General features: G+C 37.7%; 1 protein-coding gene and 2 pseudogenes across 1 annotated transcript; all 3 read right to left on the reverse strand.

The window, feature by feature from the left end:
- Window positions 1-718: 718 nt before the first annotated feature.
- On the reverse strand, window positions 719-1,397 carry LOC138034268 (uncharacterized; annotated as a pseudogene).
- Window positions 1,398-1,555: 158 nt separating this feature from the next.
- Window positions 1,556-6,819, reverse strand: LOC138034269 (uncharacterized; annotated as a pseudogene).
- A 14,168-nt stretch (window positions 6,820-20,987) lies between these two features.
- LOC138034270 (uncharacterized) lies at window positions 20,988-22,895 on the reverse strand. Its single transcript, XM_068881800.1, has 2 exons — window positions 21,749-22,895; window positions 20,988-21,463 (listed from the first exon to the last, which is right to left on the reverse strand). Exons 1-2 carry the CDS (start codon window positions 22,893-22,895, stop codon window positions 20,988-20,990), a joined length of 1,623 nt encoding a protein of 540 aa, XP_068737901.1.
- Window positions 22,896-23,451: the final 556 nt, after the last annotated feature.

Below are 23,451 nucleotides of genomic sequence, written 5' to 3' on the forward strand. Positions count from 1 at the left end.
GCAGTCCTGCGGTCGTTATTGGTTAATGAACGTAAGGCGAGTAAAAGTATTGCTCCCGCAGTCCCGCACTCCCGCAGTGGAAAAAATGAATATTAAATGGCTATAAAACTAGTGCTCCCGCAGTGCCGCAGTGGCGAAAAAAGAATATTAATTGGGTATAGAACTAGTGCTCCCGCAGTCCCACACTCCTGCAGTGGAAAAAAATGAATATTAAGTAGGTATAGAACTATTGCTCCCGCAGTCCCACACTCTTTAGAAAAGAGAGGCTTACAGAAATAATAGCCTGGTTTTAATTGTATGTTTATTTTTGAAATAACAAGAACAAAGTAATTACCGGTACAAGAGTTCTGTAGACCAAGTTGAATTGTTTGGGAAAATATAATAAGCACAAGGATACATTTTGTTAATAACAATATTACGAAATATACCTGTTTTGTGAATGAAAAATTCCGCTGAAATGTTAAGATATTGAAAGAAATAAAAAGCAGTTGAAGTTTTTACACGCAAATCAGATATAACTGTTGTTTTGTCAGAATGGATTGGTTTGGAAATGGCATTCTCAAACTCATTAATTATTCATGCAGTCAAAAGCCAATAAATGACCTCCATTTGAGTCAGGTGGATGAATCTTGATACCGAATGAAACACCAGATGAAACACCACCAGGTTGTCATCTGAGATCAAACATTTGCATTTTAATGAGATTTTTATTGATTACACAACTCCTCTTTCTTATTCTTCACATGTAAGCCTTCTCTTGTGGCATCTTTCATTGCTGCGTCTAATGCTCGATGAAATAGAGTGAACCTGTAAACAACACAATAAACATTATTATGAGATAGATGACTCTACATGTTAACCGCACAAATAATAGCTATTCAGCTCACCTTCGATCACTGTAATCAAGAGGATTTAACGCTTCGGCACCATTTTTCTCCTCCAGATGGCGTCGGATACCACAAACTATTCCGTAAATAGTTTTCGCAGGATATCTCTCGCCGGTCTTCCTAGCCACTTCCATAACGAATTTGCTTAACCAGCAATTTAGACTCAACGCGTCCATTTCTTCGATACCTGTAGAGACCATTGCGACCTTATGTAAGTCATAGTCCTTGAAAAGGCCTCCTAGATCTAAAACAGGCACTTTTATCGTCCGAGCAAATTGCCATTCACCAAAAACTGACAGGGCCCACTTGTTCTTATACTTTGTTGAAGAGGGAACAGATTTCTCCACTAACTCTTCTTCTTCGCAAAAGGTTTTCGGCTCTCTAAAACCTTACAGACAATGCCCCTTCTTCACTCATGGTCAGACGCCAAGTGCACAACAACAATTCATCATGCATGTAAACGTGTTTTTTCGGTGAAGGGCAAAAATGTAACACTGCATAATTTATCATTGTTGGATTTGAGAAAACATGTCACTGCATAATTTCTTATTGTTTCATTTGAGAAGACATGTCAAAAACTCGGGCTTCGTGCTTCATCACGGGTTCCAAACACCGAGAAAAAAAAATTCGAGGTGTTTTTATACTGAAATGCAATCGGTTATTGTGCTCTAATTCATGTGTAAAGCAATAATATCTCTTTGCAGATTTACCTGACACAGGATGTCCTTTTAGCTTTCCAGGTCATGCACAAATTGAGTGGCACTTTCGAGTGTGGTGATTGAGATTTCAGTTGGAGGTGCAGTGGCGGGAACTCCAAAGAGCAGTTCGTTCATTGTGTGATTGAAGACATTTAGAGTGCAGTTGCGACGCAGGGAGCAAGCTCTGGGATTTTTGATTTGGGTGGTACTTTCCCCTGTTGGATGGCTGTGTTGACTTCTACCGCCAATTAATCGATAGTTTCCCGATGTGTTAATTTGGCATTTTCGGAGAGGGTGAATTTGATGTGTTCGGCTGTTTCACTGACGTTTTGAAAATACTCTGCAAAGTCCTCAACAACCTCTGTTGAGAGTTGTTGCATTGCTCTCTCCATTTCTGAAAGCGTTGGCCTGTAAGCCAAGGGGGTGGCAATCAACATTCTGTCAACCAATCCATGGCAGCTATGAGCTTTGCGGCGTTTTCCAGCTTTGTAGAGCCTAAGATGCTGAAGGGAGTGTTTTGTGGTATTACCCTGCTCTCTTCGGTTGAGTAATGATAGGAACATCTTTCACCTGAAAATAGTTTGCACAGCAGTTGAATGTCACCCGTTGCGTTATCTTCGTCCGACTTCAGCAACGCATAACTTGGGAGAGACGGTGATTCCTCTCTTTTGGGTAGCCAGAAGTTTCACCAAACCAGAGGAAGTGGTTTTGCTGACGACGGATGAGGTTAGGTCTAGGTTTACCAAGTGGTCTTGAGATGCGTGCTGTATGGCCGAAGATTTTCCTATGCAGAGATTGAAAAATTTACAATTAGGTATGGAATAAACCAGATTTATACCTGAAAGACTGAAATTTTACCTGTTCCAGGGTAGCCCACGAATACGGTGTAAATGTTCAACGGTTGATTGTGGGTGAGGGTCTTTACTCGCGTATGACTACAGGCCAGTAAATAGGCTGTCGTTGTGAGAAGGGAAGGGACAAAATACCCTTTGCAGCTACCAAGAGACGCCGCCTTGTTATTGAGGAAATAATTTCTTGTACGAAAATTGAACTTCATTCAGGCGTTTCTGGAGGTTAATCAACGTTTGTTCATTTTGCTTTTTCAGCTTTGACAAGGCATACATTTTTCAGAGATGTGTAGTGCTGTCACTCTTGATGCGTGTGAGGCGAAAAGTGAAATTATCCTTGTCCAAGTTAGTTTCAATTGGTAAAAGCCGACATTACATGTTAACCAATAGGAAGTGGTTCTTATGATAGAAAGCTGTTTTCTTTGTTAATGATTCGTAAACCTAAGTTGAAAATTGAAATCAAACATGGTTACATTATATAAAATCGATCATGTGAAAATATGTCAGAGGTGTGAAGTTTGAGGAGATTATAAAGCCTTTGAAAAATATAAACCGCCTTGTCTGCAAATTTATGTTTCGTGCGCAAGTCAAGTGCTGAGATGAAGTTCTACCGCGGTATAGAAGCAACCATTTTGTTTTGATTCGTTGCCTTAAAGTCGAGAGCTGAAATGCTTAAAGAGAAAACTTGGAAGTTACATAAATGAAAAACGGCGTTAATCATTTAGAATCCCTGAAGCAAATTCGGAAATGTTCACATGCATTGACGTTTTACACCGGTGATCACGATTTAATGTTTGTATTCAGTTTTTATGTAAATTTGGGGACCGAAGACTTTTTGATAAGTTTTGTGTTGGGGCGGGTTGCTTTGGTCAACGGAGATTAATGATAATGAACATTAACTTTGTCTATAACAGTTGTCCTATAAGTATGCCGGTGTAAACATAAACAAAGTAATATGTCAAGCACCAAGTAAAACACCTCTCAAATCAGCTTTCGGCTGATGGTTTTTAGACCGAGGTATATTCATGTGTAGCGCTCTAGTAGAATACCCATGACGATTGAAAAGGTGTTTGCGATCATATGATACGTAAAGTGTGGTGGGTTATTGAAATGTGAAGAAAGAAACTGTTGACTAAGCATACGGGCTGCATGCCGATCACATAAAAATAAAAACTGAGAATTGACTTGGGAATAAGCACGTGTTTTGATTAATGGCTATAAGGCGGGATGTTAAAGTTCGCTTTAGAACAATGAACATGTAAATAGCAGTTAGTCCGGGAATTACTGTAGATGCGAGATTAGTAACAATTGGAAGTGGCTTTGCTGTAGTGTAAAGTAAAACTGTCTTCTTTACATGAAAATAAAAAGTGAGAACTGACTTAGGAATAAGCGCATGTTTTGATTAGTGGCATTGAAGCGGCATCTTAAGGTTCGCTTTAGAACAATGAACATGTAAATAGCAGTTGGTCCGGGAATTATTGTAGATGCGAGATTAGTAATAATTGGAAGTGGCTTTGCTGTAGTGTAGAGTAATATTTCAAGTCCGACGTAGCAGAAGTTTTGTAAAATGCTGAGGTTAATATTCTGAGAGAAAATTTAAGTATGGTTGACAAGGCAGTTCAAGTTGCAATAGGATCAAAACGGCCTTGCCAAGCTACTCCAATTTGTGAAACCATTCCAGAAATTCTGAAAGATAAAGAGGAGCGGGCAATGCAGCGTGAAATTTTGCAAACAGGAAGCTATGGCCGCAACAACCAACACAAGAAGTGGCGGTACGATGACCTAGTAGGGTTAACGGTGGATAAAGAGATGTTGATTCACTGGTTGATTGAGGAAGGGCTAATGGCAATGGAACGTTTGTGTCCTATGTGCGATGGTGAAATGAGCTTGGCAGGATGTGAGGATCAATCCGATCTGTTCAAATGGGAATGTAGAGGGCAAGAAAAGACACAAGGCAGAGATTTCGATCAGGAAAGGAGCCTGGTTTGAAAAAAGCAAAATGACATTAGAAGAGATTCTTAAACTGACGAATTTGTGGTGTCAAGACCTTGATCAGGCACAGATAAAGCACGAGCTAGGACTGGCTGAAAGTACCAGTGTCGACTGGGATAGCTTTTGTCGTGAGGTATGCGAAATCACTCTGCTTGAAAATAGTGAGAGACTCGGAGGAGAGGGAAAGATTGTGCAGATTGATGAAAGCAAGTCTGGGAAAAGGAAGTATCATCGAGTAAATCATGTGGAGGGACAATGGGTATTCAGCGGTATAGAGCAAGACAGCAGGAAATGTTTCCTAGTGGCAGTTGAGAGAAGAGATGAAGAAACACTTTTGCCTATTATACAGAAATGGATTGAGCCAGGAACAATTATAGTATCAGACTGCTGGAAAGCGTATTGTAATCTGGAGAAGCACGGTTATGTCCACAGAACACAACAACAGCTTGCATCTTTTCAATTTCCAATTCAAGAACTGGGTATTGCTACATAGTTTTGCGTATGCCCTTTGGTCATACAGTAACTTTACATTTTTCATTAGCTACATTGCAAATGATTCAAAACCAGTTTTAAAATCTGAGCAGACGTTGGCCTTTGTTGTCTGTCTCTGAAATTTTAAAGGAGTAGTGCTGTGGTTTTGTGTTTTTTCATTGCAATTGATGTTTACCGGTAAATGAATTTTACCAATTAATTTCGTATCTGCCATTGAGCGCAAAGTGTCTTGATTTTTGATCTGTTGCTTAAATAGAGTGTACGCTGCCCCTTTATTGTTTGATTCATAGCTTCTGAAAATAATTAAGGCAGCAACCCCTTCAGAAAGGGGTTTTCAATCTGGTACAGTGCTCAAAGTTAGCAGTTGTCTGGTCATCCTAGAGGACCAGAAAGTTTACCAGGCGACTAGTTTTTGGTAAAATGAAAAGGTTGGTTGTCCTAAGAAAAAAACAACGGACAACCCAGCCAAAAATAGATGTATTACATAAGCAGCACCCAACTCCCTCGACAGTTTTCTGTTGGTCAATATCTGATAGTAGTGTAAAGTTAAAAATAATTAAGTTGTTGAAGTTGAGCATTTTCCCGTGTTTTGAATATCTGAGGCTTTTACAAAAACTTGTCTGATAGGAAAATTCACACGGGTAGCTGGCGATGGACATTGAAGACTCCATTTTGAAAATGCTAAAATTTAAACCCAGACTTCCACACAGAAAAAAAACCACTGGTGCACTGCTCTGGTAGCTCCTAAAAATATATTCTAAAGACTACTTGCAAGTATGGTTTATTATTGATCACGTGTTGGACACCATGGAGTAAAGACGTGCTCACAGAGCTCCGTAGTGAGAAAAGTTTTTTTTTTGCCATCAAATCATTCGATTTTTTTGATATTCTTTTTCTACACTTCATGTCAACAAGACGGCTCAGATCTGGAAAACATTCTTCGAGAAATTCTGAAAGTGTTACCAAGCAGGAGAAGGTGACTAATCCCGAAGAGACAGCCATGTGCGAGGAAGTGATGGCGGAGCTGAAGTCAATGGGAGGTGATTTAGAAAATCAAATTTCGGCCCTTAGTGAAAATTTAAAGGATTTGAAGCGAAATACCAATGCAAGGCTTGAGAAAATGTGACCCTCCATATGATTTTAGGGACAAAGGTGATAGCACGCTCACAACACGCTTCCACTTGAAAACAATAGAAACTGACTAAAACTCGCTTGCTGAGCACACTAGAGCACACATTAATGAGCTTATGCTTTTGTTTCATGTAACACACTTGAAACAATACAGCGTGAGCACGCAAACAGGGAAAGCGTGTTAATCTTCGAAAATTAATGAAACCTAGCGTGCGAGAGGACACAGCACATTAGTGTGTTAGTGTGCAGCACGCATGTTAAATCAACCTGAAGTCAAGAGTCAAAGTAAATCCATTCTTGCGGTAATACAACTGGGTCAAAGAAACCGTAGCTTACATCGGTGTTTTGTAATTAATAACATATCAACTTCCTGATCAGAAAAACGAAGCTGAGACCTTTGGCCACGAAAGATATTCGAAGATTTAAATCAGTTTCAATTACTTTGCTTATGAGGAGAAATGAAGTTGTTATCTTCCGCAAGAAATCTTACCTTATAACAAGTACATCCGCTAAAACCCTCAGCCATTAAACAAGCTTCATAAACGCGTGAAAATGAACTCCTTTCTTCCGAAATAGCTGGTTGCAAGTAAGAACTTTTACATGTGATGGTTGATTGAAAACGGAGTTCACCAGAAAAGCCATGAACAGCCAAAGCGTCCGTGTAAAAGTATTTTCCATCGGACAGCCAGAGTGACTCAAAACCAAAACTACATGTATGTGAAGACAAAACACTCCTCGGAAACGAGTCAAATTTGCACACAAAAATAGCATTTACATGCATTATTTCTCGCTGAACTCACAATTTATGGCATGTAGTTTCTCTCGCTACAGTCCAGTGAAGTACACATTCAGTCTTAAGTATGCTAGCTGCACAAAAAGTTGAAATATGCCAGCCAAAATAGCGGAAAGTTGATTAATTTGCTGCGGTCACCGCACGGTCAAGACTGGGAACGTAGTCAATTGTCACCTCACAGGTGGAGAGCACGAAATTTTTGATCTTACAAACTTTGTCTCGCACGTCAGCTGGTCGATTGATCTTTGCTCAACGCTGTACATAATTAATTTCCCACACTCGTACAGAGGTATGAAACTTCACCTTAACCTTTTTTTTGCTGTAATCCTACACTTTTGCTTATTAAACAGCAGACATGTCTCGTACCCTCCACCCGTGAGGTGGTTCCCAGTCTCGGCCGCGTGGTGACGACAGCAAACTGATCAACTTGGGAGATGTTCGCATCATTTTCCGCTATTTTGGCCCCTTATTTCAACTTTTTGCTCAACTAGCACGCTGAAAACTGAACGTATACTTCATTGGATTACAGAGAGACAAACAACATTCCATAAATTGTGAGTTCACTGAGAAATATTGCGAGTAAATGCTATCATAGTAGTTTTGTGTGCAAATTTGACTCGTTTCTGGGAGTGTTTTGTGTTCAAACTTGCTGAAGTTTTCCAGCCGAAAATTTAACATTATGATTATCATTAGTCCAGCTTGTTTTATTAAGTTTCTACTGTCAAGAGATGCAGTTCAAACAAAATAAAAAAACGTCAAGTAAATTCTATTCCAATCAAATCCTGTTGAGAAGATTAATCTTATCACACTTGTTCGGACAAAAATAGTAAACATACAACACTCTCCCTCCCACCCCCCAAAAACGACTAATAAAAACAGTCTCTTTTCTTGATGTGGAAAACCTGATTTAATGGTCGTTACAATTCACAAACAGTATTAAAATGAAGCCTTACGGAAAAATCTACTCACAAGTAACTTAAAAGTTGTAATGGAAATTTACACTTGGCCCTTTATTAAAAAATTATGCTACTAACTGTTCTTTTGTTTTAAGTCTCGCAGTTTTACTTAACGTGTTATAAAAAGATATAAAAAGGGAACTTACTAGAAAAATCTACTCAAAAGGTAACTATGCATTTGACAATGCGGATAGTGACACAAAGTGTTAAATTGCTTTTGTCTTGAGTCTGTTAATAACAGTTCTCCTTTTGCCCCTGCATTTAGAATTGATTTTTGCATGCACGGCCTCCCACTGTGATTGAAAGACAGCAAGTCAAACTTTTGGCGAAGCGCCGATGACAGGTAACGTATTTTACGCTCATCCAGTTTCTCGTAGCCAAACGTACCGCCTGTGTTCCCGTTTGCCAGGTCAGCTTCAGTGAAAAGCACATCAACGCACGCCAATGCTGTGGTACACATCTGTGCCCCCCTGAAGATAATTGCGTCGACGTTTTGCCGCTGCTGTTCTGTGGGGCATGGTAGGTTGTTCCCAACACCATTTTCTTGTATCGCTCTGATCTTGCAAATCACTCATTGAGTCACTCAGAAGCTCTGTCAAAAGCGACCCCCGGGGCGGTTTTTGGGCATCTTCTGAGACTTGCACGGTCTGTGTCTGCGCCTTGTGAGTCGTAAGTTCTGACACTATCTTCGTTAGGTTCAAAACCTGCTCCTTTAATTCTTGTATGACATCACCACTGAAGTCTGTTTGGATGGCCGCATCTGTTGACTGCCTCGGCACAGGTGCAAACTGGACACTGGCATCTCTCGTCTTAGCTTTGGGCGGGTCGTGAACCTTTTTGTTTTCCCGCTGCTGCTTAAGAAGGACCTGTCGCCCTTCTTGTTCTGTTAGGAATGCGTGGAGCATCTCAACCTTGCACAGAAAGGATATAACAAATGTTGGTGAGGTTCCAGCTAAGTTTAAATGAAAGAGGTTTCAGTAAGCAAAGGAGTGCCCTGTTGGTTACGCTTGCTACTATACAAGTACATGGTAGCGCTTTCTTCGAGCAACCCTAATTTATTTTCCCAGCATAAATGTTAAAGAAACACACGTAATGTTATTAGCCTTATAGTGGTAAAGAAAATTGTTGCAGCATCTCAGCGCAAAAGATGGCAAGGAAATTTTGTCAATTTTCTGACACCGACTCTGATTTGAAAGATCATGCATGTTCTCCACTATGCAAACTCGCCAAACAGGTAGACAGAATAATAAACTGTTCAAGCAGAAATTGGTTATGATTAAGCATTATTCTGAAGAGCTCAAAACAAGGCTTAAATTTTTTTTTTCATAAAAAAGAAATCCAGTAGTTAGGTTGTTTTCATCATTTGCCTCATAAGAACTGACATTAAACCCCTTTTGTCAATCTACTAGAATCAAAAAATCAACCGGCACATATGCGCGTACTGCATGCATCTAATAATAACGTTTAATTCTGTTGATGGAATGATCGATAACTGATTGAGTTTGAAAAACCCTGAAAACCACTCGCGGTTTATTATGAAACAATGTATGTAAACTGCCTTTGAGGAGTTTTGTAGTTAACGTTTCCGTGTACAAAACTTATTCGAGACTTTCAGACTTAAGCTCTCAAACTGACTCAACGAGAGGAAACTAAACTTGCGGTTATCCATATTTCAATTACAACGTACTTTTCGCGTTAGTTAAAAACACAATAAGACACGCTTCAAGCAGTCTTATGAAGTTCGACATTAACTTTCTCGAGAATGCTTGAGAATTTAACGACCTGTGTGAGTTATACAACTAAACAAAGTAGGACAAATTTCAGTCTCTTTGGCTTTTCGTTTAATGTAATTTGCTGGTGAATTTGTTGGTGGCGAGGCTTCCTGGGTGGCAAGCTCACCTGTGATCAGTGACGATCAACCACCAGGCACAAAACAGTTTAAAAAAGATAGCTAGTTCGTATTGACTCCGTTCGACCTGGATACCGACATTAAATCTAACTTAGAGTGCAGTTTTAGCGAACACTTGCTGACTTTGTTTAAATAGCCTTATGAATACCATAGGAAAACAACGACAGCCTACCTCTTTCTGATTCTTCGCTGCGTTTGCTTTTTGTTTGCCTTGGTCTGGATTGTGTTCTATGCTGTCCGCAGGAAAAAGGCAGGCATTCTCGGGATTCTCGACAAAAGACTTCTCCTCCCTGTTTAGCTTTTCTTCGAAATCTACAAGAGAATAAAGTGAATTGGTTCATGTGGCAAACCAAAGTTAACTATATCTGGAAGTCTATTAAGCGATTCTTAACAAAAAAGAACATAAAGAATAGAGTTTACTTACCATGGCATCTAGGATTTTACCACTGCTTCTTAGGGTTACTTTGTCTCCTTTTTCAGGGGCCGATTTTGAGAATACTTCTCCGCTGTCTTTTAGCCTCAGTTTTTTTGTTTCAACAATACAAGTTGTGTTATCAGAATAAAAGTACACAAGGCACAGCTTGGGACTTTTTGTAAGTTGCCGTAAAGCCATGTTGACGCTTCGCTCTCTTTCTGATCACAGGGTACGCATAAAGTGGTGTGTATCTACTGTTTGACTTGCTTTTTATAGCTTCACAAACAAAAGAATGGGAGATGGCAAAGGGGCAAAATGAATTTTTTTTTGTTTTTATTGTGTGCTTTTGCATGTGCGCCCTAGACAATAGGTGTCATTTTACATGCGCCGAATCAAATTTTAGTCGACTCGAATGAATACGTTCAGCTGATTTGATTTAAACGTCGCATTTTTTGTCGAATTAAATTGCTGAGCGCGAACGACGTGTTTTAAATTCCCATTCGAGCAAACATAAATTATTGAACATAATTTGAATTCGATTCGGCACATGTAAAATACGGTGTTTAAATCAACTGTCAAACCTCAGTTGTATGTTCGACTGACTGGCATTGAATTGATTTAGATGTTGCAGTTTACATGCGCTTCATTCGGCAATTCGATTCGGCGCATGTAAAATGCGACGTTTAAACCGGGCCTTTGATTTGCAAACAACAAACTAACACACCAAGAATCGCACTTTCTCCCGCGGTTATATCGATGATAAATGCTGATTCAGTTGAGTTAGAGTTCATTTTCACAGTGCAACATCTTGTTTTGTTTCACACATGAAATAAAAACTTATGATAAAGAGATTTATAATTAATTGATGGAAATGGCGCAATTTATACCCTCTCAATAGTAAGAGCGAAAATTTAAATCACATTGTTATGCTTATGACGGCTAGATTTATAAATCAATTTCGGCCACCTCCGTGAAAAAGTAAAAACAATGGTCGCACTCGATAAAGCATTTCTTTGTTCCCGCTAATCTCTCTGGTTAAGTCGGCAAGACGCCTTCGATTTCCGGGCAATTATTTTAGGGTATAAGCTGTACGCTTAGTTTAGTTATATTAAACATCAGTGTCTAAATAAAGTACTACTAAAATTTGTTTACAATGAAACTTTCAAACTTCAGAGTAGTAGAGGTCCAAATCCGCTGGGACAGCAGCATACAGGGGGCACTTAAATAATATGTACCCTCGGATTGTGGTCATACCAGGTAAGAAGCAGAAATTGTCGCTCCTAATGTTAACGATGGACTAAGAAACGAATAAGGATCCTCAACTTGGCGAGGCATATGATCAGTAACTGGACAATAACAAACTAATTATAAATTTACACATCTTTTAATTCGTTGGGAAGGCTATTTGAGTTAAATTATAAAGTCACAATGTTACACTTCCAATTTTAGTATTCACATGTAATATTTCAACGGTTTGAGAAATCTATTTACAACAAAGCCAAATTGAAAGTTGTCAATGTTTTTCCAAAACAAATAAAGTTGCTTGCTTACTCGGGAACTGCAGGGGCGACTAAATCCTCGGTTCCTTCACAACAGAACTCACATATTTCTCTATACAAGTATTCTGCTCGTTCACGGCTAATTCCGCTAGGAGAAATAGTAGGTGGCAAAACACCAGCCTCTACAGTTGCTCCATTTCTCAAAAGGTTAACAGCCCTCTCTTGCGAATTCCAGTACTCTTTGCAAAAAACAGTTCCAGGAAAATCCCTATGAAATCGAAAATGATAGAAAGATTTAATGTTTGGCAGCTTCTTGAAGAAATTTCCTAAATAAGTAAACCAGTCATAGGTCGGTATTAAAACTGTCCCGTTATGTAGTCCAACAAGTTCAGCTACATTTATGCTTGCAGATTCCTCCACTGACCTCGCAATGTCAAAAAGTGACGATATAAAAGTCTTTCGTGTTTTTTGTTTCAGCAGTCCAAAACACCAGTCCGGGGAAAATTTAGTGTGGCCAGGAAGCAGAAAGTTGTAGCGTATTTCCTCGTGGAGGCCACTTATAACGCGCCATAAATAGTACCAAATGAACGCTGAGTTCTTGTTTTGAGCGCCGCAGTTATCAGCATGGACCTGTGCTTCTGTCTCGCCAAGCCCGTGGCGTTCAAAGTAGAAATGGACATACGAAATGGTACTATTTGCTCCCTTTCCAGTCAACACGTTTTCATCGATGAGGAAGTTCACCTGTCTTGGAATTCCTTTGCAACACACTCCAAAGATATCGCATTTCCTGGGGGTTTTAAAGTAAAGCGGATCTGAAGGGTAATGCAACTGTTGCGCATAGTCATAAGAGTAGTGAACCGTGCCCTGATAAGAGCATGGTTCGCGTCTCCCGGTAAATGCTGCTGAACACTTTCCTTAGATTCCCTGCAACATTCTTTATAAAAATCTCTTTCTCCAGCCGCAAGTCGAAGGTGTTCTTCCTGAATTCTCACTGCCTCCACTCTCTGGTTTTCAGGTAAATTCGCCGACTTCTGAATTAAATTATTGTTTTCTTGGCAAGTCCAACACAGGTCAGTCGCCGGACGCATGATTAAAATAAATGGACACAGTTGTTTCCAGAGATCGCAAAATTTCGAGTAACCCACACTTTGTTGACTTTGACTTGTGCAAATTCCGGTGTAGGTCATCCAAAGATGATGTTTTGTAAGGGCTGACGGTAGTAAACATACATCAGTTCTCTTAAAGCCAGGAACACGCCCGGGAAGAAGTAGCGCTTGCTCTTCAGCAACATTCAGTATAAATTTCACGACTTGTTCGACAGTTTGAGAAGGAACAGTTCAACTCGGAGGTCGCTTTTTGTTGCCATGGACGCGGAGCGATAATCCGTTTTCCTTATAATGCTTCAAGAGGCTACAGAACTTGTTTTTGCCGATGCAATGCAAAAATAAAAACGTTGTTGTGCAAATTCTCTTACCGTGGTAGAAAAAAGTCATTCGCAGTTGCTTGCGATTCTTTTCTGATCTGCCCAAGACGCTAACATCACTGCAATTTATTGAGCTCTGTATCGCTCCCAAGATGACGAAATCAAGTTCTGTGGAAGACAGTTAATGGCAGTTGTTTCGACTATCAATGTAGTCACTGAGGGAAAGGCTCCTGCTACAGGCTTGATCATTCTCCCCAAGTTTGCAGTTACATGTATTGGAGTAGAATGCATTAATTTTTGCCTTTTCCGACAAGTCAGTTTCTGAGCTATCAAAATTGAATTCCTCTTCATCGGGTTCCTCGCCGCTTTCGGAGCTGCTGTCGTTGCCTGGTGTATCGGTGGCGTCTTCATTTACATCGCAATCGCGGGTCTCGAAGTACAACTCGGCAAGTTCACGAACACCATCTTCATCCTCGGAATTAACACACACACCATAAACTTCTGTTCGATAACACTCCATGATAGATCTAAAAGCCGAAGAACGCTTCACTTTAATTGCATTGTCATAGTTACAAGCAAAAGATATCCCATAATAATAACTTTTAGCGACTGCTTGCATCGTGTTGTGATACTGGAGTTGCCATACGGCGAATAAGTTTCGGCACGAAAGGAAAAAACACGGTAAGTGTTAGAATTTTCGGCATACCAACACTTTTAAATTATGCATGGACGTTTAGGAACTATATGCGTTACTTTAAAATGCATTCATCGCATTTCGTTTTTTACCCTTTAATTAGCTTACCCATCACATTTGACCGCATTTGAGTTCAGACTGGGGAAAGATTTGGATAAATGATGGAGTAATATCAAGCTATATTTTGTTTAAATTAGCGTGTTAACCTGTGTCAGCTTGTACACTAAGTGTGACATTGATCACGCTCAACCAAAAGAAAGATCAAGCGTGCTAACCTGACCAACGTAGTGTCCTTTATTGTTTAAAACTAATATATGCACATAAAGCGTGTCTTGTGACACACTAAGCGTGCTTTCACCTTTGTCCCTGAAATCATATGGAGGGTCACAAATAGAGAGTGTCATTTCCAAATTAGATGAAATTGATGTTTTGACGACCAAACAGAAAGATTTAGTTAGAAAAAGATGTCCAGGGCGTGAAAGCATCTGTCGACGCTATGAACGCCACTGTCAGCAAAATGGACAGCCTTCGTGGAGGATACACAGAACGGCAGAAAAAATTGGAGCATTTGGAACGTTATTCTCGCGATTATAATATTCGTGTTATTGGCGTTGATGAAGAAAATGGCGAAGATTGTATGGCAATTGTCTTAAACTACATGAATCTACTGGGTCTCGAAGACGCTACCGGGGAAGTGGAGAATGCACATCGTACAGGAAGAAAACGGGAAGACAAACCGCGTCATATCAATGCCAAACTATACAGCAGGCCTTTCAAGAGAACGCTGCTTCAGACTGCCAAGAGTGTCAATGGAAAAGAAGCTTTAAACGGGGTAAGATTCGTGGAAGATTTTATACCTAGTGACTTTTCAACTGGAAAAAAAGCTCTCGCACTAATGCAGAAAGCCTTTGAAGAAGGAAAGAGAGTCCTTTTTACCAAGGGCCAACTCTTTGTGGACGGAAATGTTGTTCCTGTAGTGTAGAATTGAATACGGAAAGTAATCTTATTTCCCGTAAATAATTATTTATTTCTCAATGCGGAGAGCGGCAAAGAAAAGCGTGATGATTCCATGCAGCCCAAACAGCTTGTGCAATGTTGCACAGGCCCGAGCTTTGCAAATAATTGTTATCTCAGTGAATTTTTTTATTTACGCTATACAGTTTTAATAATAATTTTGTACACACCGTATGATTTATTTACCTCAAACATATTCAGCAACAGTGGTTTCCTTTTGAATATTTCAATTACAATTGCTAATTTCGTGTGGCTGCTAAACTACAGGCATATTTCGAAAGGTCCATCTCCTCCTAGAATTAATTTTTTTTTCCCTCCTTACAACATTTGTATTAATAACAAAATATGAAAGGTAAATCAATTTCTCTAAATACGAGGGGCATCAGCAACACACGTAAAAGACAGATAATATTTACTTGGCTCAGAAAACAAAAAGCTGATGTTATTTTTCTTCAGGAGACGCATTCCATTGCGGGGTGTGAGGTCTCGTGGAAAAAGCAGTGGGGCGCTTCATTATTTTGTTCTCATGGGGTCAACAATGCTCGGGGGGTTGCGATTTTAATCCGGAATAATTTTGATTGTATAGTTGAAGAAACGGTTATTGACACAAACGGGAGATTCTCAAAGTACTTCTCAACGGGGCGCAAACACTGCTTGTTAATGTATATGGTCCGAATCGGGATAACGAATTGGTTGCGTTTTATCATTCAGTTTTAGAAACTATCGTGAAGAATAAGTTTGACAAGATCGACAATATTATTTTTGGAGGCGATTTTAACGGTCCTTTAAATCCAGTTCTTGACAAAAGAGGCGGAATTCTTATTCCAAGACAATCTGTTATTGATGCAATAGAACAGCGATGGCATGAACATGGGGAAAAGAATTCCAAGTACTTCTTCAATCTAGAGAAACGAAATCATATCAAGAAACATATAAGAAAACTTCGTATGAGTGGTGTTATTATAACTGATCCATTTGAAATTTTGGAAGCAGAAAATAATTTTTATGAAAATCTTTATAAATCCAGACATAAGAGTAGTATAGGAGTTGGGGGTACGAGCACATTTTTGCAAAAATGTTCTCGTACCAACCCAACTCTATACTACTTTCCATATAATGGCTTCCAACTTTTGGTCTCGTATTTTGATCTCATATTTTGGAAATCTATATGTTTTTTAAATAATATTTCATATAATAGTATAACGATAATAGTATAATGATAATAGTATAATGAGTTGTAAAGAAATACATGAAGAACTTGTACACATGGAAGAAGTGGTCTGTCCATTTTGCAATAAACAAATCTCAAAGCATACTAAAAAAACAGAACAATGTTGTGATGAACCGTTTACAGTGAGTGATAATACCATAGTTTGTAAAAAATGTGGGACAGTTAATGGCTATAAACCACTTATAGAATTTGTTGATTTTCACTCAAATAAGCATAGGTTTCACCGGAAATCAATTTATCAGCGAAGATATCATATAGAAAACATAATGAATAATATAGCTGTGAAAAATAGAGATAAGATATTGAGAATTTTTGATGAAATTGGTAAGGTCGTAAAATCTGTGAATATAGACAGAAAGCGTATGATTAACATAAATTTCATTTTGAAACAAATATTTAAAATGCTTGATCTTCCTTTTGAAAAGGTCAAGACGAGTAAATCCAAAAAGACACTTCAATCATATGAACAATATTGGAAGGACATAAAGACACTGATAATCGATGAAATAAACACAATAGTTAAGGAATGAATTTGTCATTGTATTTAGCGTAGAACTTATCAACACTAGGACAAACATCAGTCACAAAATCATCTACATTTTTAATTCTGTGTGAAACGATGGTTGAAAATCACCGCTTCTCAACATGTCTTTTATTGAATTCAATAGATGTTGATAACTTTGGTATGCGTATGTGCAATTTTGTATTTTAAGATCCAGTGATTGGAAATCCATGTAAGACTTGATTAACAAAGCACAAGTGCTTATTGCTACAAGAGCTATACCTCCTGTCACCACAGCCGAAACCAAACCACCTGCTCCAGTTAGAACAGAAATACTATTACCTATCAATTTAAATCTTTTGAACCGTTTTACAGCCTGCTTAAAAGCCCAGCATTTTCTGTGATATGTTTTATAATAGCTCTTTAGTTCATCAACCTGATCTTCAGTCAGTGAATCTGGAATATGATTCCAGTCAAATATTTTTTTTCGTTTGTCAGTCATAATTATAGTTTAGATTGTTAATCGTCTGCATAGACAATATAGTATACCACTGACTTGACCTTTTAATCAGTTTAGTTGTGTATTTTTCTGAAATAGCATAAGTGTAACCTCTACCGAGCTTATGGTGGTCATAAAACCTCCCGGAAGCATCATGTAATACACTATGTGAATTTAATATATTAATCCAACCGAAGATCTTTTCAAGTAACCATGTTAGACAGCCACTACCTGGTCCAAGAAGACCTATTTCACCATTATTGAGTTCAAGAATCTTATTTATAGATATATCTCTTTCGAGATGATAAAAATGCAGGTATCTATAAACAAGTGCTGATTTTAATATTTTATCGTCAATGTTTGGATGTTTTTCCTTTGTTTTTTCAAAATTGTATGTCACATATTCAAGCAATAAATTGATATACATATATATATTACGTTATATTGTATCTTTGCATCAGAACGGTATGATGGTCTAATATCGTTTTTTCATCTAGGATAAAATCCAAATATACACAGAAAAAGGCTATATTTCCTCTAAGAGGAGCTATATCTGTTGTGGGATTTAGACCACCAAAAACAGTTGTACTGTTTCCTGTACGGTTGCCGCCAGTAAATCTTACTTTTTTCAGTTTTAGGCGAAGATTTGTTATCCCAATGTACTGATAAACAGTGCCATTTGTTAAGTTCACCCAAATCATTCTCGCTATAATCATCTAGTTTCGAGAAACTCTGAAGAGAGGCAGCAGGACCAAGATAAACACAATTATTTGCAGAATCAGCTCCAGATACCACTAGATTTGAACCAGAATAAGCTATGAATTTGTCAAACCCCCCATTATCGTGTCCAAAAAGAGCATTACTCCAAAAATTTTGTGATGGACCTCTTGAATCTAATTTATAGACAACGAAAACATTGACTGCGTCATTATTCAGATTAACCTGAGATATCATTTTCTGTGTACCACTAAATTTCAGGAAATATCGACCATTATGTTTTTCAGCTTTTGTGCATAAGGTAGGTCTTTTAGATGAATCTGTTTGAGTGGCATCTGATTCTTCATTGCTTTTGTCGTATACTGTTTCTACCTTTCTGCTTGAATCCATTTTAATAGTTTGACCATCTGCTCTGTCCATTTGATAAGTGCAACTAGAATACATTCTGAGATATTCACTCACCCACAGATCAAGAAATGAATCTCTGACTATGTCACCAACTGGCGATTTAATAACAACATGATTATTGTCTATGGCAGGCTTTACTATGAGATTTTTGTCGGTTTCAGCATGGCCATCTTCATTTAAAAAAAGTTTGAGGTCGTAATTGAATAAAATGTCCTCAACGGTGTATTCTATTTTTTTACCATTTTCGTCAATGAAATCAATCCCATCTTCATTCAATGCGTATAATGACATATATATTATATGCAATATAATTTTAAGCAACTGGATTGAATTCTATGTCTCCGTGGAAATGAATAACAATACCAGCAGTCGATTGTCTAGGATAGGTTCTGATGCTCATTTCTGTGACATTTACAAAAGTTCTATTGATTGAAATATAATTGGAACCGGAAGATTTGTAGTCGACATTGAAAAAAGCGGTTTGTCCTGTTCCAAAAGATATTGCCAATCTATACTTTCCAATCGGTATACCATGGTATAAAATGGTGACTCTATTGATGTGAATTTTGGGAAATCGCAAATTTTGTCCTCGATCATGTAAATGTCCGTATTTCAACGTCCATTTGGTTCCTGCGTTTCTGGTTGTGACATATGTGATACGGGGTTGTACAAGATTGTCGATGAAGAATTTTTTGCTCACAGCATCATTGTCATTTATTGCACTTGGTAGACCTGTTATTTTATTGTCATTCATGTCGATTGGTACATGCAGTTGGAATTCATTATTCGCAACCTCATAAGCTTTTTTGTAATCATATATCGTCATATCTAGATCGTTTTTTGCTTCTCCTTTTATGCCATAAATTAAAACATATATTGGCAACAGACTAGGACTTAAGTTGTCAAAAACAGACTCAACATTCACATACAACCTTCTTTGGATTTGTTTAGAAGTACCATCAGGACTCAAATTTAAAATACTTCTGTAGTATTTGTAATCAGCACTTATTTTTATTGTGTTAGAATTGTCAACGTACATGTTCAGTCTTTCAAATTGTATGTTGAATCTGTTGAACTCTGTATCATGTCTACCATCTTTTTCGAAATACTTTTCTATGCATACAGTGTAATTGTCACTAAAATCGTCGCGTATCATTTTAAACAAATTGAAATCAAACCTTCCTTTGAACAGACTGGATCCGTCATTTGTTTTTTGAACTTTCATAGTAAATGCCTTCTTGTTCGTTTTATGAGGTGAGTCATTATAGGTGATTAAATTAACGTCCTGTATTCCAAAATCTTCAGTGAATTCTCCATCATCCATTGCATACTTTAACACATTTTTTCTATTTTCGTGTGTGCTTATATGACTCTCCGATATTTTCTGGTCTGTGTATTTATTACTATTGGTACTAGTGGTTGCAATAGCATCATTCACTTGCTTCAAAGTCACAGCATCTTGATTATGTGTCGCATTTTTCACATTTTTTATTTGCGAATTATTCATGTCAAGATTTCCAGTCATTTTAGAGGATCCGTCTAAACGAAGTGAATCCAAAAATAATCGATCAACGTAACCTTTTCCAGTGGCATCGGAAATATGTATTGGATCTGCTAAATTTGTTATTTTGTTATTGTTCATGTCAAGATTTCCAGTCATTTTAGAGGATCCGTCTAAACGAAGTGAATCCAAAAATAATCGATCAACGTAACCTTTTCCAGTGGCATCATTTATACCTGTTGGATCAGCAAGATTAATGACTTTTTTGTTGTTCATGTCCAGATTTCCAGTCATTTCTTTAGTACCATCTCGTTTCAAATAATCGGCAAGTTCTGTTTTATCAGCTTTATAATTTAAAGACCTGTCAATGTAAAATTTTGTTGCAGCATCTTTATGATGTATTGGTTCGGCTACCCCCTTAATTCTTTGATCTTGCATATTAATTGGATTTTGTACTTCGAGTAGTATAGGAGTTGGGGGTACGAGAGCATTTTTGCAAAAATGCTCTCATACCAACCCAACTCCATACTACTTTACATTTAATGGCTTCCATCGATGGTTTCCATTACATGGGTGTGGTCGCATGGGCGTGGTCATTTTCGGTCTCATATTCTTGGAAATCTATATGTTTTATATTTCTGCGAATCTATGCCGTGGCGAGGCAGAATGGATCCAACGCAAAATTTATTTTGGAAATCTATATGTTTTTTAAAATAATACTAAATGATCAAATGGAACATGAAAGAATCACAAAGCGTGACTTTCTAGGAAACACATGAAGTCGATGATGTCATACAATAGGGGGTTACCCCAGGAACATTAGTCATCACGAGATTGTCGTATGATTTTTGAACCAATCATAAATATACCCATAAATTACTCATTTGGTAAAAACTTTGAGTTTGAGATTGAGTTTGAGTTGTGTGATTACAACGAAAAAACATTATGGCTCCATCACTGGAACAGCTTACTGCAAGATTTGAATCTGCATGTGAAAAAATTCAGGACAGTATTATGGTTATTGAAAGTCAAATGGGTCGAGAACAACAATTTACCTTTGATATGAACAGAGAAATATACAGCTTGGAAACAATGGATATCAGTGGTTTTGAGGATGATGTGAATCGATACATTATTGTTTTGAATGAATACAAGAAGATGCTGGGATATGAAAAATCGCGGAGAAGATTGGATTCACAAATAAAGAGTGTATGTGAATTGAAGACTTTTAAAGAAAACTTAACGAATACCCGACGAGGTAAAAGATTGCAAACTAAACCATACGAACGGAAAGAACTCGTCAAAACTGAGTAAAACTTTTCATGACGTCATTTCGTGGGAATGTAGACCGGCATAGCTGCGGTGAAGAATGATGAGTTTAATTTTTGATTACATGGTGCCCGTATGCGTAACTGTTGATTCCGTCTTCTTTTATATATCGTTTGTCATCGAAGCAAGATAATGACACTTTATTAAGCTCATAGCTTCCAAGTTGATGTAAGTTGCTTCTGATCGTTTTCATGGTGTGATGCATTTGCTTGTTATTAAATAGAACCTCTTTATAATTTTTATGAGTGATGTTGTTTTTGATAATATTCTTCTTGATTCCCTTTGCTGTCTTTCCGCCTTTGTCATTGTCTTTCATATATGAATACATTTTCGATCTCAATCCGACGAATTCGGTTATCGGTATGCCTGCTGCCTCATCTTTGAATTTGCCGATTACTTTCTTATTAGTGTTACTATAGAATGGACTGTTTTCAGGGTAGTCGCTGTTATCAAATTTGTCTTTATCGTTCCAAAAGTCTTGATACACATCACTGGTTTCAATTTCATAGGTCAAGCTGTCTGTGTCTGTGAATAATAGTTTCGCTTTACTGCCGTATTTTTGTTTGATATAATTGTAGTGGAAATCATACATTAACGTCTTGCTTAGATCCAATATACACATACCCACATATGCCGGCCTGTTTAGGGTTAGTGTTTCTTTGATTTTATGCACTGCCACTAGATTTTCATTAAAGATCTTGCTACTAACATATGTTGGTTTAGCAGCCATTTTTGACAGTTTGTTTTCATCAGTTACTAATCTGACATCTACTCGCTTTCTAATATTTTCCATTGTTTTTCCAAATACACTGTTATTCATAAGCTTGAAGAAGTCTTTCTCAAAAGCATTTTTGGCATTGGTTCTCTTCTGTGTGTTGAAATCAATGTATTCTTTCAACCATGGTGACTGATTGAACTCCAACACTCGATGGACTTTAGTTATTTTTAAACCAAGATCTGTGTATAATTGAAGGTTTCTGTAATGGAGTACGTATTTTTCTTTATTGCTTAATGTAGGTATTAATTTATGAACTAAACCAGTCGATATTTTGTATTTCTTCGCAATGTTTTTGCAATATTCTGATAGCATATTCTCAGTCACTTTTACCTTTTCAGGTGCTAGTGGGTAGTCATTATGCAAATCATGTAGTTCTTTTGGGTATGTTAGGTCTACTTCTAATATTAATCCTTTCTTGCTGTCTTCTTTGTACTTGCCTAAGTCTATATTGTCTATCTGTTTTTCTGTCATCCATCTGAATCCACCAGTTGGTAGGTATTGTGACATAGCCCAACCATACAGATTGTTAGCATCAAGATACATTATATACTTTGAGGGCGCCTTTTCATCATATGTTTTCATGTACTTGTTATTTGCTTTTCCATATCGGTTGCAAATGTAAGAAATACCTCCTCTCATGCCCTTTTCGATGAATTGAAACATATCAATGTCAGTCATAAGCTCCAATTTAATGTCAGTCATCTTTAACATAGCATCCCAGGAAAGCCCAGGACTGGTAAAATAATGACATGGGTCTAATTTGTAGTATTGCAGGCAGGTCTTTCGGAAGTTTTCAAATACATCCGCTAATAGAAGGATGTCAGACTTGAGATATAAGTTATGGTATTCACCCATATTTTCAAGAGAAAATACATCCCATACATTTTGAGCATGTTTGTATTGATCATCTGTTATATCCTCATCATTTAATATACTGTAAAATTCTTCTTTTGGTGGTAGCTTTTCATTGAATTTATCAAAGCTATCCATGAAGTCATATGGGTAGACTCCCTTCTTGCTCATTAAATCAAGCTCTTTACCTTTGAACTTTCGAGAAGTATATATTAATGCTTCTTTTGGTAGGTTGCTCACCAGTTTGTCAAGACTTGAGCTCATAAATTGAAAACTATCAATAAAGGTCAGATGATTACCAAGCATGAAAGCCATATACTTTTCCATGTTGTTTGGTATGGCATTGATATCATTTGACACTTCTCACCTTTCTTATTTGTGTATTTATGCTCTTTGACTATTTCACCAATCTCTTGCATTATAAAATGACTGTCATACCCACGGAGATTGTGAAATATAACTGGAATTTTCTCAGTCAATCTGAAATTTAGGTTACAATCTTGATGTGCGGATCCTCTGTACTGACCAGTCACATGGCAGTGATCTCTTACTCTTACATCAGTTTTATTGTATTCTTTCTCGCATATATGGCATTTATCAGCTTTTTGGAATTTTTCTTCATCATCTTTAGTCATTCTTAATGGTTTATTGAAATATTTTTTCATAACCTTCTTGCAATATTTGACTTCATCCAGCATAGCTTCCATAAATTTGTAAACGGCTTTTTCACCTCTGTAAATTTGTACTGGTTTCGTGTATTTATCGTCATAACAACAAACAACCTTGTAACCGTATCCACAGTCTGTATGCTTCTGATAAGCTACAGTGAATGATTTGTCATTATTGGGTTGACATCCATGTATTTTTTCAGTTATGGCTTCGA

The sequence above is a fragment of the Montipora capricornis genome, unplaced genomic scaffold (assembly GCF_036669925.1).
Source record: "Montipora capricornis isolate CH-2021 unplaced genomic scaffold, ASM3666992v2 scaffold_106, whole genome shotgun sequence".
Lineage (NCBI taxonomy): Eukaryota > Metazoa > Cnidaria > Anthozoa > Scleractinia > Acroporidae > Montipora > Montipora capricornis.

Excerpts from the sequence above, each read along its gene's own strand:
- LOC138034270 (XM_068881800.1), bottom strand. The coding sequence starts at position 22,895 with ATGGAAAAGTATATGGCTTTCATGCTTGGTAATCATCTGACCTTTATT. Across the intron at positions 21,464-21,748 it reads CTTCAAGCTTATGAATAACA|ACACAGACAGCTTGACCTAT; the intron begins GTGTATTTGGAA and ends TATTATTCACAG.